We start from the raw sequence: 16,700 nt of genomic DNA, 5'->3' as shown, positions 1-16,700 counted from the left end.
TTTTTGTCCAATCAGATTACAGCTTCCATGTGTTGCTATATTAGTGTAAACTTCGCAACGCCTTCATACTCAATATTGCAGGCCCGGTACAATTGAAACAACACGATAAAATTGTTTTTTTTAAAGAATCTAAACCAATCAGATTACAAGATGAATACACACACACAGAATGTAAATGCACACTTACAGACCTCAGGGGACATCAGCATTTTTCTGTCCTCTGATTGGTTCACAGCTGCTATACTGTACTCGAGTGGGATTTCACTACATGAAGCCGATAGAGGACAACCAATTGTACATGACTAAAAATTCATTTTCAAGGGTGACTTTTCAAAAGAAGAAGAAACCTGGACCTTGTGAGAATTAGGCAGAGAACGCTTGTAGCTGGCCAACTTGTTTCATCCCGGTAAAAGATTTATTCGCCACTTGGTTTCCACAGCGGTTGTGTGTTACCATTTGTTATTGTAAGGAATATCCCTCCCAAAGTCCATGCTAATTTCCCGTGAACATTTAAATGGTATACTCCATTGACTTTAGCATTAGTGCTAGCAATGTTTTACAAATGAAGCATGTTTTGTTTTCAAAGCTGCATTGCAGAGTTTAAAATGTGAATGTTAAAGACTTTTCTACATCATGCATGCTCTACCAGTGCCCAGATGATTACAAAGAGCCCTGAGTTTTTGACTGCGGCTGCGCCTATCAGCTTGTATCTTCCCTGTTTACCCCGAACACTCCACAGTTTTGCCCTTTCCAATTCTCTAGGTTCCACGCATGTTCCAAGCATTTTTACATCACTTTGATTAGTTTTAATGCTAGCTCTTTTTAAATATGTCCCATATCTGGTGAGCTATTTTTACAACATGGCCATGAACTAATGATGTGGTTCATAGGGGCTACACCTGGTGCTCATGTGCAAAATTTTGGCGACTCCTGATACAGAAGGACCATGTAATGTACTTTTTCTAATATATAGTTTTAATAACAGCGTACCTGAAAGTTGGTGTAGCTTATGTCCTTTGGTGCCTTGACAGTGAAAACACGAAGAATGTCCAAAAGCTGGACATTCATGTTGATGCTGTAATGTTCTATTTCACTGACAGACATCAGGTACAAACCAGATCGCACAACAAGTGGATCCACCTCCATCAAGTGATGATGTGTTTTCATCATGTTGAGTATTGCCCTGACAAGCAAAAGACAAAAGTGATCAGTTTACGGACAGATTCAAGGTAAGATGTGTACATATAGTTGGGAGTGTTCTTACTTCCTATCACCAAAGTTTATTCCACCCATTCCAAGATCATGTAGACCATCTGCAGATGTCAGCACCTGAAAGGGTCTTGCTGCTTTGCCTTCAAGGAGATGAAAGAGCGGCAACGCCACAATCCAGTGTGGCTTCCCAAGTTGTTTCACAGTTTTGATTAAGGAGATCAAGTAGTTTGGCAGGCTACAACATAGACCCACAAAATCCATTACAAATGAGATGAATATAATAAACGGTTGCCATTTTCAGTTGATAATGGCATTCCATTTATTAAGAAACAATACTGTATGCCTTTCTATGTGTTGCTGAAAGTCATCAAGTAGCTAAAGCAGGGGTGCTCAAGTTCGGTCCTCCGGAGCCCCTATCCAGCCTGTTTTCCATGTTTCCCTTCTGCAGCACAGCTGAATCTAATGATCTGCTCATCAGCGAGCTTCGCGGAAGCCTGATAAAGATCCTGATCATGAATCAGGTGTGTTAGTGGAGAGAAACAGGCTGGATAGGGGCTCTCAAGGACCGAACTTGAGCACCCCTGAGCTAAAGGATTAACACTGTATGTTTGTTTTGCTTTTCGTGATATTTTTCCCCAAATGTTTTGAACGTCATCCAAATTAAAGTGTCACGGTGTGCATTAAAGTAAGCCTTCAGGTGCCACTATACAGTTGTGCTTGAAAGTTGGTAAACTTATGTGCACAACTGTATTTGTACAAAAGCTTAACCTCGCTTAATGACACCAAAAATTAAGCCTTTTTCTCACCATCCACTTCAAGCACAACTGTACTTACCTTGGAAGAAGAGGAGCAACATCTCGTATGAAATGTTGCCAGTACTGGAGGAAGCCACCTCTTTCCAGTTTGGGTAAAGACAGCTCCATGCACAGGTGGAGGAGGTGGGGAGTGTCCAGTTTGATACTGTACTCTTCGCACACATAGAGCATGATGACAGCCGCCCGCAGAGGATCTTTAACGTACAAACGCTCAGCATTCGCATCCCCAAGCAACCCAGGAGTCACATTTGTCAACATGAAGTCCTTCACCATCGCCCTCATCTGGGAAATGCAAAGTGGTTTAGAAGGATTGGCCTACACTAGCACAGATTTGCCACACAAGCAACGGAACTTACTTTTTTCTCATCATAGTTTAACGAGTGCCATTTCTTATGTGTGTCCTCATAAGTAGATGGGTTTGCATAAATGTCAAAGAACTGATTTAGCTGTTTTAGAAAACCTTTTAAATTGTCGTCAGTCCAGCTCTTGAGAAGATCAAATATTGTGTCCATCATTATTTCCCCTGCAATTTCTCGGCCTCGAATCAGTTGTTTGCTCTGGTCAGCCCACAAACTGTCTGTCACTTTTTCATACAAGCGTGTGAACATGTTCTTTGATGGCTTCACACATACAATGTCATCGTATTGATGCCATTCCCCTTAAAAAAAAGAAAAAAACGTAATTAACAAACAAAGAAGTCTCCAAAACAGGTGTGATTGAGGTGTTTTCATACCATCTTCATTAAGGAGGTGAGGTTTAACAAACAAGCATCTGTTGGTGTTGCGCTGATCAGAATCCCGTTTGTAGATGTGCTCAAACTCATATTTTCCCTTTGCCTTCCGATAGACAACATATTTGTAAGGTATAGACTTGGACTTGATCTCCATTTTATCGGTCACCAGACTGCCTCCGACCAAAAATCCATGGTCATTGAGATTCCTGCACAAAAAGAAGATAATAGATCAAGGATAATGCATACATTAAACAAGGTAAAAATTGTCTATCCTAATGCTGATCAAAATTAGCACACAGTATTATACTAGTTGCCACTGCATCGCGTGGATCCTACTCAAACTAACTTTGGCCGAGGGGCACGGTACATCCTAAACTGTTTCAGATACGCTAGCAAATAGACCACCATGGTGCCCCAGTAAGTATTTAGTACTAGAAAATTTGAATATATAAATAATTTATCTTTAATGGGATGGAAAATGGATGGATGGATAGATTTTAAAATCATTAATGAAACACTCAAGAATACACTAAACGCAGAAGAATTACCTGGTCACATTTAGCTCCAGTGTATTGTCAGCCCATGTTGCTAAAGGAGGTCCAGCTCTGATGAAGATTTGATCTTCTTTGAGGTTGAACTTGAAATCCTTCGAGAGGATGGCATGGAAGCAAATAGTGAGTCTGTCATGGGAAGCTACGGTTCTGCTCCTGCTTGGAGTGCAAAGCCCAAAAAAAGATAAACATATATTATTATTATTGTTAATATGATGGAAAGTGACCTCAACAGAAAACCTGCTGAAAGAGACAAACCTTAAGGCCGTTGGTTGAGGTTGAGAGGTGGAATGTTGTGGATGACAGTCTGCATCAGACGTTTGGATCTGCCCGTCTTCCACTGCATTGTGAGGGTCCACGCTGGAGCCGTGAGGGTCCACGCTGGAGCCTGGGTCTGGAACAACCACCTGCGAGCATAAAAACACCCCAATAGGAGCAGAATACAATGTTGGATCCGAGCTGTTTATTTGCATAAAGGGTTACCTTGGATGGTAATTGTGGGCCAAAAACCATGAATTGTTCTGCAGTGGCAGACTGGTTCTGTTTCTCCTCCTCTTGCTTCCCTAGCTGTTCCTGATCCACGTTGGCATTCTTGTCCAGTGGCGGTTGCTCACAAGTGGCTTGCTCATGCTCACTCTTTGGCTCACTTCCTTTTGACTCTTCTTCAGACTTTGTGTTGTCAGTCGTGGACGCTGTGCCTGTACCTGAGTTAGCGTCCAAACTTGCGTTGTCATTGGAGTTGGACTGATGAGTCGTACCTGTTAAATCTTGAACAGATTTTTGTGCATTGTCCTCATCTTGATCTTTATCTTTTTCATCATGCGTAACTGATGATTTATCAGGTGGAATGGTTTCAGCCTGTGCATCTGCATCATGATTGTTGGTATTGGCAAAGGAACCGGACTGGTCCTCTCTTGTCGAAGACCTATCCCTTCTTTTTCTCTTCCGGGCTTTCCTTTTTTTCTACAAATAAAAACGTCATGTGAAACTATTTAAGTAAAAATCTTAGTATGCATAGTCCACTTCTGTACCCATGCAAAACAAATAAAACAGAGTACAAATACTGACAATCAGTCCAAATTTGAGCATTTTTACTCCCTTGCAAAAGATTCTTGTAAGTCCGTCCACCATCCATCCATCCATCTATCTTCAAGCACTTATTGGTGGTTGGGCCGAGTGGGCAGCACAGGGAAGCCCAGACTTCCCTCTCTGAAGCTACTTCGTCTAGCTCCTTTGGAGGGATTCCAAGGCACTCCCAGACAAGCCGGGAGAAACAGCCATTGCCACACCATTTTCAAGACAATTTTACATATTTTAAAACTATAAAGCGCACTTAAATTTGTCTTATGTGTGCACCGAGTTCCGGAGACGTTTTCCTTCCAGCCAAGCTTCGGGACAAATGTTGTGGGGGGGGCGAAGGCAGAAGAGACCTGTCGCTGTATGTATTCAAATGTGGCGATGGAACGAGAAAGTGAATAAAAAAAAGATCAAATGAAACGCCAGATTGCAGTGTGACCTCCTGTCTCCTGTAGTTCATTTCGTTTACCCCGTTTGGACCCCACCCATTTGGCGATGTGTAGCAACCCGCCGCTATCCGAGGAGACGATTTGATCCCTGGCGGAACTCAGTAAATGGCATCAGCTTTAAGTCGAGACATGCTTACAAGGCACAATTTAAACTGCAATCTATCAGTTAAGGCGGTTGTACATGGGAATAAAGCAGCCGCGAGATAATTCCACATGAATGAATCCATGGTTCGAAAGGTGAGGAAGCAAGAAAACGTTGGGGCTTGCCATCATTCTGGGAGGATCCAAGCACTGGAGAAGCATTGGAGCGGTCCACCAAAACAAACAGGGAGGCCGCCGCGCCGGACGGACGACTTACACTGCGGTATGTGAATGGATTGAGAACGCCTGTTAACTCATTCACTGCTATTGACGGCTATTGACGTCAAAAATTCATTTGAACTATTTCTATTAGTTTAACTTTTTTTTTTCCACTTTAGAGTATGAAAACGTAGAATTTTTTATATTGTATATTTAAAACTGATATAAAATTTGTGATTAATCGTGAGTTAACTAGTCATGCGATTAATTAATTAATTAATTAATTTAAAAAATTTAACCATCTGACACCGCTAATTTTTTAAGAATATTTTCTACTTTTTTTTTTTAACTATGGGCATCAGGCGATTAAAATATTTAATTGTAATTAAACACATGACTCCACTAGTTAATCAAAAATGTTATGTCTCTTCTAAATGTACAATACATTTTTTTCTAGGTTTTCATACTCTTGTTAACAAAAGTGGAAAAAAGGTGAAACTAATAGAAATAGTTGAAATGAATTTTTGACATCAATAGCCGTCAATGGCAATAAATGAGTTAAAGTGCACAGCAACAAATAACGGGAGTACCGTGAGTTAAATAGTTGAATTATAAAATACAACTGAACTCACTATTTTACTCCAGTTGCCATTTTAAAACACATGGTAGAATGCTTGTTACCGTATTTTAGCATTCATGCTACCTTTTGTTATTTGCATGCTTGCGCCAAGTATGGTACGGTGCGCTCGTTTCCGAGCTGCAGTTATACAGTTAGCCACCAGTAGCTCTGCGTGTGTGTGTGTGGTGGGGACGTGTGTGAACTGCAAAAACAAGGTAAACTGTCAGAGCAAGATATGAAGTGTAAAATGACAATAATTGTATGCAATTTTTTTTTAAATTGTCAATTTATTTTGTTTAGTTTCATGCAGTTTTATGCAGCTTTACTGCAAAAGAACATAAATGTGCTGCCCTTACGAGGTATATTCTGGCATTGCTGAATAAAATAGGCCTTACATCTAAGAGTCACTCCAAGTCACAAGACGGACAAACACTCGGCTCTTGGCTCTCAAAGGGGTCAGAGAGAGCCCATACAGACCTCTTTGAGAGTTGCAGTAACCTAGCTCGGTGCCACCTGCTAACTGGCACTGCTTAATGTGTTTTGTTTGAAGCAAAGAAGCGGTGCTGGTGGTGCTACACAGTCCAAATGGCTCCTCCACTCAAACTTTCTGCTCTTTAAACATTAAGTATTTTAGCTGCAGTGCATTACGGTGCATTTGCGGCCGTTAATGGAGCTCTAAAGAAATTAGTGGGGTTAAAAAGAAACTTTAAATTCACTTGATACTAACGCGCTAATTTTGACACTCCTAATTGTGCAAACTATCCCGATTAAACACTTGCGGTAGTTTTGCTACCAGATCATTTAAATAGTATTTTTGCTCCGGATAGTTGTGTTTTATTTAGAGCTGGGCTGTTATCGGCATTAACACGTAACTCTCACGGTGCGACAAAAAACAAAACATCGCCGTTAATCTAATTTCATAATGTACAAGCAGACAAAAGTGGGCAAGCAGTCAGACAAGCACAATTTTACTTCAATGTAGTGGCGCGGATGTATTGGACATCGTCATTACTCGTTATTACTCGTCAGTCTTCCGTAAGTGTAAGCTTATTGCTGAGTTACAATTGAAGTTAAACACTACCTTTAACTGTATTGCCTGTACTAGTAATAAAGTTAAACGGGGTTCCTACATATATGGAATTTCAAAAAGCCATACTTTTCCATATGCTAATTTTCAGACTTGCTTCACACTTCAATTCTCACATTTTTTTAATGTTCAAGTATCAACACTATAAACAAACACTGAATTATGTAATATTTTATTCAATTCTCTTCATATGTGGGATTATTAAACCATGCGCCTAAGAATTTGCATCTCACCATTATTAGTTAGGGCGAGATGATATGACCCAAAAATAAAATTATGATTTTTTTTCCCCCTTTCAGTCTCTCTGGACAATTACAATTTTACTCAATTTTAACAGGAGGAAAAGACAACAACAAACATTTATTTAAATGTTTAATTTGTTCAATAATAAATCCTGTGTAAAATTTTCAGACATCAATAATGTATACCAATTTTAAAAATGTTTTAATGTAAAATCCATATCCATCCATTTTCTTAACCGCTTTTCCTCACAAGGGTCGCGGGGATAGCTTGTGTAAAAAAAGCTATTCAAATCTTATGCATAACTTGCTTAAATGCCACAATTAAGTAGTTAGCAAACACGTCTTGTAAACCACCCATTCAGCATTCTACCACTCGTGCAAAATTACAACTCACAATAACGTTTGGATGTAACATTAGAACAGCTTTTAATAATCTAAAAATCTAAATCTAAAACTGCGCTTAGAAAACACATTTTCTAATTTAGGAAATAGTATTTTAGAACAGTCGCTATATCATGGAAACAAAAGTATTTTTCTAATTCTTAATTTTCCATACTTGTGTAGGAACCCTGGTTAGACGATGGCGACAATTTGGCCTCCAGAACAAATCACTCTGAAAACTCAAAACTAAGCATTGACCATTTGTAATGGCACTCTTTTTTTTTTTTTTCAATCTCATTTAAATGTGCAGGTGTACCCAATTTTTTAGAAAATACATATTTTACTTAGTAGAAATGCGAACCATGCTTACCTTTTTGTTAGAATCTTTGTTGTCTACAGAAAGGTTGCAATCCGACATAGCAGTCGCATCTTCCCAATCCGATACCAAGGATTTTGGTTCATTTCCTTGATGCAGATTAAATAAGAAGGTTACATTTCTACAGTTTTTACATTGACACACATGGAAATAATGAATGCAGCAAACACCATTACAGGACTTTTTCATGCATGACCAATACATAACTCATAATTACATTTTGTCTTTAGGTATGGTGGAGCAGCATTGATATTTTATGATGCCATGTTCTAAGAAATTAAACATATATATTTTATATATGTAGTAGTAGTTCTAGATATAAGGTGGCTTTAAGTTTGATCCAAATATTAGATGTTTTGCAAAGTTGTGTTCTTGTCAATGGTGTGGCGAATATATATTTTTTTTACTGAAGACCTTGTCTTGTAAACAGTATTATTATTATCATCAATTGTATTAATATTATTAAGAGAGGAGATAAAGGCTATAAGGACAAAGTGTTGACTGTATTTTCATTCATGGGGTGAGCACTTCATTAACAAGCTACTGAATTACACCTGTCAATTGACATACAAATCCTATGTGACGAATGCAGCAATGACACAAAAAAAGAGGCTATTTTAGAATTATAATTTCGGCTTTGAAGCCGTTTTTTTGCTTTAATTTAGTACAGAACTTTATTTTTAGTGAATTCAGAGTCCATCTGCAAAGATGCATTGACATGATGGCCATCATTTTCAAACTATGAATGTGCTGTCTGGTGAGGAAAACCTCTTTCACCTTGGCTGTTGGCAGACTGGACCGATAAGTTGATGCCACACTCTCTGCAGAACTTGTCTTTCTTCTCCAAATCATCATTGCCACAGCCGGGACACCGCATCGTGACACTTTTCAGAGGTATGCAGAGGGTGATGGAGGGAGACATAAAATAATTAATAAAACCTGCAAATATTCAAGGGTGGTGATGAATCCGTTTTATTAACTCATTTGCTCTCAAAAATGTATAAATATGTTCTATTTTAAATGTTTTAAGTGTCCCAAAGACATATTTATACGTTTATGCTTCTTTTTTTAATGCTAGCGCATACAGAAGGCTTTGATGCAGCCTCTCAACTGCAAAGAACAGATGGAGAAATGGTAGTTATTAGACAAATGGCTAGCAGGTGGCAGCAGAGTATAAGAGATCAACCAGGGCCTTTTTGCAAAAAGGCTCTTTTCCCCAGTGTTTTAAACTGATTTGTGAATAATGATAAAACTTAGCTACATTCTAATTCTAATGGCTACAAAACAAAAACAGATAGAAACATATTTTTTTTCCTGATGAAAGAAGAGACTCTAATTCTTCTTTTGGTTGGTTCCATGTTTTTATAGCAATAGAACACAATATGAAAAATCTGTCAAAATCCAGTAAAACTGCCGGGAGTGAAGGGGATTGCTTCTGTGAAAGTGGCTGGGAGTGAATGAGTTAATATGGGAATTCTATTTATTAAGATTTTTTAAGCAGCTGTGTACACGTGAGAAAATCTCTTGACTTTCCAATAAAATACATCTGGACCTGGTGAGGCATGCCGTTTGACAGCAAATTTTGTCAGTAAAACTGCATAACATATGAATTCATTATGGACGATTTATACTGTTTAACATGAGTTAATGTGGCAATTTTATCCATTAAGATTTTTTTTAAGCAGCTTCCAAAGTTCAAAGCTGTATTCCAGAGGACGTCTACTGCTTCCACCAACAACATGACTGCAAACAGAGTGGAGTCAGTTTTGACATTTGGGCATCATAATTACTGAAATTTCTAAACAGCCTGGTGATTATTTTATATTAATAGTGACTTTAATTCCTGCTAATACAAAAACAGACATGAGCATAATCATTTTGACACTTTTTTTGTTGATACGACCAGAAAGGAACCCTTGGAAGCCCATCATTAGTACTGAAATCACGTGAACATTGTTCAACACATAGTGCCCATTTATTCGTCGTAAAATCAGTGATTTATCCAAATGTTGTTAGACATTTGACCTGAGGTATGTGCTACCAAGTTGTATGTATTTTATGTTACTCATCAAGCAAAAGTCCCAAGACATGCATAGTGCAATCATGACGTCTCTGATGCGCTGGTGAAATGAAACTGAATCACTCCTCTTTCAGCTATAACTTCAAACAATAAAATAAAGTTTTGTTTTAATTGTATTGTTGTCAACTCATGTCACGTTTTCAGAATCACAGGCACATACACACACCGGCAACAATTGGTGAGTTTCCGGGCGTGATGAGGCCACCAACAAGGAGTTTCATTTCTTTCAGAAAATGATCAGAAACGTCTTAAATGTGAAGGCATTCTGGTCCCATAAAAACAGATCCGTTTTACTTCCGTTTTTCACAACGTAAAATCAGTACACTAAAAGATTCACTTCAAACATGGGGAGCACAAACAAGGCGATTCATCCTAACATTATTATTAGCACCGTCCACGGCTTGTATATTTTACAGATGCGCGGCGGCTGTTTTAACAGTCAGGCCGCAGCATTGTGGATACATTTGTAAGCGCCATAGTGGTACGTCGGTTAGAAGAGAGGAGCTCAGTGAAGAGCCAGGAAATGAAAATCATCGCTGTTTGTTAAACGTCATTATAAAAACACGTAAGTAACAATCACTATACGTATAGCACTTTAAAGCTGACGTCCTGTTAAGTTTCGTCACGAATAATTATGGTGCTTAAGGAGCAACATAGTGGACGTCGTGCTCCTTTTTTAGAACTACGCAGACGAAAATCACTCGAAAAGTAGACATTAAATCAAAGTTAAGTTGCATGTTGTAGTCGTTTTGAGCTCTTACCCGACTCGGTAAAGGACGCGTCCCTTCCCCTCCCTCAGTCGCAGTGGACTAACCCTCCGGCGCGCAAGGAGCAGGTTAGAACTGTCCTAATTGTTTCTCTTTCGTTTTCTCACAAATGAAATAGCCCACCGTACTAGGAGTTTTCGTTTTATAAGAAATGCTGATTGTCGTTAAAGACGACCCTGAAGATACAGTTGCCACAGTCGCGCTCCCGTCAATTCATTCTTTCATACCACCTTAAAAGCACGCAAATGCGCTTCTTCGCCTGCAGATTGCAGCGTTTCCACAGTTTTGCATGGCTAAAGACGCTGGTTTCCTTATTAGCTAGAGTGGGGAGAAATAAAAAAAATAAAAAACAGATTTAAACTCGCTCCCATATCCATAAAATCAAAATGGCGTGAATCCACCTGTTCCACACTCTACACTTCACCAGCCTTCAAATGAGACCTATTTTGACAAATCCGATTGACAAAATTTGGAATAAATTGGGTTTAAAGTTAATTGTCAACGTAGGTGTTTTGAATACAGAGCCTCCTCGCACTTTGGGTGAAGTTGGTGACTTTGTTAGCCTCCCGTTGCCACAAAAACAAAATGGCCTTGACTTTTCCACTCTCTGACTCCACACATCGCCACCTTTTAAATGAGACCCGTTCTGAGCTGGCACCTGAAGGGTGGCCCTATGACCCATGTGTAATGATAACAGCAAAAAGTAACTGTTTTATTTGCCTATTATTGGTTGGTGTAATATCGCAACAACCAGACAGCAGAGGACGCTTGTGAGACAGAACTGAAAAACAAGAGAGCGAAAATGCGTCTGCACTGTATTCATGTCTGTACATCTGTTGAGTCCAACTGAAATATATAACACCTTCTTCCTCAAGTAAAGGTTTGGTTTATTGAGAACCCACATCGAAAACAATACATCATGCACAGGTGAAAGAAAACGCTGTCTCAATATTAACATTGCAATCGGGGTTCTGTTTTGTAGTCTCTCAACTAGGACCTGTTGGCCCTGCCAGGGACAACCTAGCTCCTAAGGTTTTTATTTTATTTTTTTTAGGCCCACTGAGTAGGTATGTGTAAGCACCGCAGGCTGGCTGTTGGCAGTGGTCACTCAACTATCGTGCAATTTGAGTAGTGTTCAAACTGCTGGATTCCGTGTTTCGCTGCATTTGCATTATTTATCTTACCACTGTGCCCCACCATGATGACATGGACTACATTTCCTAGTTGTATCCATTACTTTAACATTTCCCTATTGATCCAAGTACATGTTACAAATCTCAGATATTTCCCAAATGTGTAGTTGACAATCGCCCCTCAAAATGATCAACGGTAAGATAATTTTTTTCAAATACATATTATTATCTGAATTGTGTGTTTTTCTCTGATACTGCCAAGCCACATTTCTTCTACCTGCTGCTTGCCAGGTTGCTTGTGACGTCACTCCAAGTCCAACCAACCAAAACGGCTCATGCTTTCTGTTACCTCCAATGCTAATTTCATGAATTTAATCAACTACAAATACCTTTTGACTGTTATAATTCTTTTCTACTGTGCATTTAACAACCTATGGAGTGTTTGGTCCTTTTCAGTGATACCGGCCTTGACTTGGATGAAACTGAGCCGTGATTGGTTGTTACCAGAGCCCCGTGGAAGGAACTGTGATGTCCTTTTTAGTTGACAGCATATAGCATAATGGATGCCACTGCCACTGAGATGACTGAACGTGTGGCTTTTACTGCCTAACTCATGTTCCATAAATGCAAAATTAATTAGAATGACGTGTTTAGACTAGTGGGGGCACATGCTTTCATACTGATACTTGATTTTGTACTGCATTGCATTATTATTGTGACTTAATTTCCCTTCAAGCAAGCTATTTTCACCTCACATTTTATCAAAGCCAACGCCTGAGCAAGGCGCCAACTGTAAGAAAAATGTTTTAAGACTAAGCTCTTTTTTGGTGTGTCACGGCAGATTGCTCCTCTCCTAGATAACGATGTGTTAGCTGGAGCTCAGAAAGCTAACATTAGTTTCCGTGAGCTAATGTTTTTGACCGTTTATGTTACAAAACACCACTTCGTAACGTGTTCAGAATCTTGCTTTGAACATTGGTACCCGTTACTGTATTTCAAACTAGATTTGTGACAAGTTTGACAACTCACTTGTACCTCGAGCGACAGCAAAACGAGAGACTGGGTGGGGGCGGCTCTGCGTGGGGGGCGTCACATTGCACTCTGGGACTTGTAGTATTTGCTGTGGGCGTGTTAATAGCACGCGTCGTGTAGCAATAATAATAATAATAATGCACTTACGTCACATGAGAGCGATTACCGGATATCTAGAAGAACAGAGAAAAAAGTTGAAAGGAGCACAATCGACGACGACGACGAGATGCCGGCTAAACTCCTGCTGTTGCCCTGCGTGGTACTCTCCGCTCTGCTGCTCTGCACTAGCCCCACCGAGGCTTGGTACAAGCAAGTGGCCGGTCCAAGCTACCAATCGGTGGGCAGGGCGTCCGGCTTGCTGTCAGGTATCCGGAGGTCACCGTACGTCCGGAGAGGAGCCGACATGGAGCCGTCAGAAAGTTTGTTTCCTGAAACGGAAGCGCTGCGTATTAGCCTGAAGACAATGGTCAGTGTTCTTTACTTTATAAGATACATAATTAATTAATAATAATTAAACATAGCTTTTTTAATATACTAACTGCACACATATATATATATTTTTAAGTGTGTAGAAATTAATATTTCTATGATATGGTGTAGTAGACCATCCATGCAAATATAGGCTACACTATTCCACAAATATGAATGTTTCTCTTCAACAGCCCACATGCATAAGAGACATAGTGCCAAACCTGTTGAGTTGTGAACTCTTCTCTGGCGACAAGACAACAATCAGGTGCAAAGCGGACATCCTCATCTCCCTGGACTCTGCTGACTGTGTGGAGGACTAAGACGTAACATTATTTTATTATTTTTTATTATTATTATTATTTTATTTTAGATTTTTGTATGTATTTGTGTGTACATAGTTGTGTTCATCAAATCATATATTATATCCTAACCAGAAATACAAGCCAAATTCACATTTTCGCCATTTGAATAAAATATAAAAACTTTCAAGCATTGTATGCTCCTGAAGCTACAAAAAAAAGTAAAATAAGGAAAAACTACTGTTCACCTCATGGCATTTTATAAATTGTGATGGGCTAGGTTTTAGATCGATGGACTACCGAGCAGTGATTCTTAATGTGTGGCACTTGTACCACTAGCTCTCTTGTGGTATTTGAATATCATGTTGTAAATGTGTTTCACTTTGAAGTTAAAAACATTTTTATTTTAAAGACTTTAAAAACAAAACTAATATATGAGTAACATTTTATTGTAACTTTTAGTTGCAATTCAGGTCAACAGAATTGTTGAATGCCGTTTTTGTTTTTCTATACAGCACAGCAGTGTTAATGTTTAAACTGTGCATAATGTTTCCAGGGCTTGTAATATTTAAAGTTGCTCTATAGGAAATTGAATTTCAAATCACTACTGCCACGTGTGGCCGAAAAATGAAACCACACACTCCTTTCTTCACATGCATGCTGTGCACATGACATCATCTGCAGACAGTGGGCGGCAAACTTAAACCTGAATCCAGTCTGAAAACTATTACGGGTGTACCCATTGTGAACGGCTAAGGTGTTTATCTGCTAATTAGATGTTTGAGTCATAAATGGTCAAATAAAATGGCTCGATATTTTCGAGCAATATCCTACGTGAAGCAGATAAAAAAAAGAAAAAGTAAGTAATGTAACCAGTCTTGTATTTGATTAATTGAATTCATAGCCTTATGTAGAGTGTTGCCTTGAGATATGAGTAATTTGTTTTGCAATCACATCATTTTCCCATCACTGAAATGAATGGAAATGTCAATCTGTTCTAGCCCGCTGTCTGTTTTTTTAAGGAAAAATCTTACTCCATAATAGTGGACTTCACAAAAAGTGATATACAGGTAATTAAATGGCATGTAAAGTATGAATCCGTTTGTACACCACGCTGCAATCCTATTCATTGTGCTGCTTCTTGGTGTGCTCAACTCAGCCACTGGGAGACAGTATAATGCAGTGCAGTCATGCAGACAAACTAAAAGTAACTACTACCATTACGGTGTGTGTGTTTTTGTTGTTGAAGTGACTATACTGTAATGGTAGCCATTTCTCATAGAGGATAAATATATGCCAAGCCGTAAACATGCCTGTCAGAATTGTTGCATTACCTGAGACAAAGCAATGTGGTTGTTTCAAATGTGTGTAATTGTTATGTTATGTGAATAACTTTTACTGGGAGTGGCATTAAACAAGTTGAACAATTGCTGCTTATTGTGAAGTGAGTTGAATTGGGTTCATGGCTACCATACGACATTCACATTTAAGTTTGCTCTCAAGCAACAAACAAAAAAGTGAGATCTCGCTCGCAAAAAACAAGTCTAAATGTGGGCTCATATCTTGAAAAGTTGCATCGCTTGTGTGTCAAGGCACCAATGTACTGTATTTTAATGTTGTTCAACAGATAAGCTTTGTTTAGGTTGTACATAGTGTTTGTTAGGGGTGTTAGAAAAAAATTGATTCGGCAATATATTGCGATATTACAGTGCGCAATTCTCAAATCGATTCGATATGCGGTCGAATCGATTTTTAAACATGAATTTTTATGGGGATATTCAACAAAACGTCTTTAGGTTAGGATTCACACATATAGAATGGAAGAATGTTATATTAATGGAACATTAAGTCTTACAATTTTATTTCCGTGCTGTTCAAATATGAAACAGACTGCAACTTGTCTGCTAAATGCAGTGGCTCAGTTATAAGCCTGAATTTTCAGATAAATAAATACATTTTCATACAAATCTTACAGTGTACAAGTTTACTGATTAGTATTTTCTAAATTAGAGTAAAAAAAAAACTAAATCTCAATAATCAATTTTTAGATTCGTATCGGGATTAATCGGTATTGAATCGAATCGTGACCCATGAATCGTGATACGAATTGCCAGGTACTAGGCAATTCACACCCCTAGTGTTTGTTTATTTTTAAAAAAAACATACATTATACAATGTAGCTAAAATTTGCACTAATACAAATTTGTATTGCTTCATCATAGTCAAGCATGAACCCATACTAACAGTAGTAGTCATAACTAAAAATACAAACCCAGCTCTAACAAAGTTGGGATGCGAAACAGAATACAATGATTCACAAATCATGCTCAACCTAGATTTAATTGAACAACGAACACACTCAAAGACCTATGGAGGACCAAAAGTGCCAAAATGAAATAAATGAATACACCAATAGATAAATAAATGTGTCATGAAATAATTAAATGTGTCATTTATTAATTAAATAAACCAATAATTAAATAAATGTGTCATTAATTAAATTACCTATATATATATATATATATATATATATATATATATATATATATATATATATATATAATTATTTATTTATGTTCCTATGTTGCAGCGTTTCATGAATTTATTTTATCTGTCAAACTCGCCCGTCAAAGTTAGTGGGCGGGGCTGAATCACTCAAATCTTGTCTAATCGACTGCTTCGGCCTGAAGAGGTTAGAAACATGGCGGCTACGGTGATGGATTTTTTTGCTGATACAGAGTGATCGAGGCTTGTTATTTTGAAAAACCAACATCAAAATAAAAGTGATATTTCTACTATTTTGCTAAAGTACAGTTTTGACTTGTAGGTGTTTCCATTGAAGAATGATTTGCTTCTGAGGCGTAGTTTTTGTAATGCTCCGCCTCGACTCTCGCGAGATCTCGCAGTTCTTGTTGGCGGTCATGTCACGCTAACGGCTCCTCATGAACGTCACGAGAATAAATAGTATGCGTGCATTGAGCCTTGGCAGCATTGGCTCAATAAGACTTGTCCCCTCAGGAAGCAATTCCGACACAAAAGCGAGTGGCTGGCTCTGTACTTCCTACTTCCTTTTCTT

General features: G+C 38.6%; 2 protein-coding genes across 5 annotated transcripts in view; one reads left to right on the top strand and one right to left on the bottom strand.

Moving 5' to 3' along the window:
* LOC144042733 (E3 ubiquitin-protein ligase rnf213-alpha-like) overlaps window positions 1–10,827 on the bottom strand; it is a 53,861-nt gene extending 43,034 nt beyond the window's left edge. For 2 of the 3 annotated variants that reach the window (XM_077555640.1, XM_077555643.1), the window contains exons 1-11: window positions 10,684–10,827; window positions 8,620–8,726; window positions 7,837–7,931; window positions 3,795–4,274; window positions 3,570–3,718; window positions 3,309–3,470; window positions 2,761–2,966; window positions 2,384–2,685; window positions 2,047–2,309; window positions 1,265–1,447; window positions 991–1,183 (exon numbers count right to left, since the gene is read on the bottom strand). In XM_077555640.1, coding sequence (XP_077411766.1) covers window positions 991–1,183; window positions 1,265–1,447; window positions 2,047–2,309; window positions 2,384–2,685; window positions 2,761–2,966; window positions 3,309–3,470; window positions 3,570–3,718; window positions 3,795–4,274; window positions 7,837–7,931; window positions 8,620–8,719 — 2,133 coding nt within the window. In that variant the 5' untranslated portion in view covers window positions 8,720–8,726; window positions 10,684–10,827. The remainder of the gene's footprint in view (window positions 1–990; window positions 1,184–1,264; window positions 1,448–2,046; window positions 2,310–2,383; window positions 2,686–2,760; window positions 2,967–3,308; window positions 3,471–3,569; window positions 3,719–3,794; window positions 4,275–7,836; window positions 7,932–8,619; window positions 8,727–10,683) is intronic. The other variant, XM_077555641.1, reaches the window with a different exon arrangement.
* Window positions 10,334–15,053, top strand: LOC144042734 (neuropeptide B-like). 2 transcript variants are annotated; one of them, XM_077555645.1, is made up of 3 exons: window positions 10,334–10,487; window positions 12,279–13,320; window positions 13,517–15,053. In XM_077555645.1, the coding sequence occupies exons 2-3, from the start codon at window positions 13,081–13,083 to the stop codon at window positions 13,643–13,645; spliced, it is 369 nt and encodes a 122-aa protein (XP_077411771.1). In that variant the 5' UTR covers window positions 10,334–10,487; window positions 12,279–13,080; the 3' UTR covers window positions 13,646–15,053. The 2 variants fall into 2 exon arrangements, with proteins under 2 accessions (XP_077411771.1, XP_077411770.1); XM_077555644.1 differs by lacking the exon at window positions 10,334–10,487 and adding an exon at window positions 10,508–10,757.
* Window positions 15,054–16,700: the final 1,647 nt, after the last annotated feature.

Source organism: Vanacampus margaritifer, chromosome 2 (genome assembly GCF_051991255.1).
Source record: "Vanacampus margaritifer isolate UIUO_Vmar chromosome 2, RoL_Vmar_1.0, whole genome shotgun sequence".
NCBI lineage: Eukaryota > Metazoa > Chordata > Actinopteri > Syngnathiformes > Syngnathidae > Vanacampus > Vanacampus margaritifer.
Note: the sequence above shows the minus strand (reverse complement) of the source record. Positions and strands in the feature narration are given on the sequence as shown.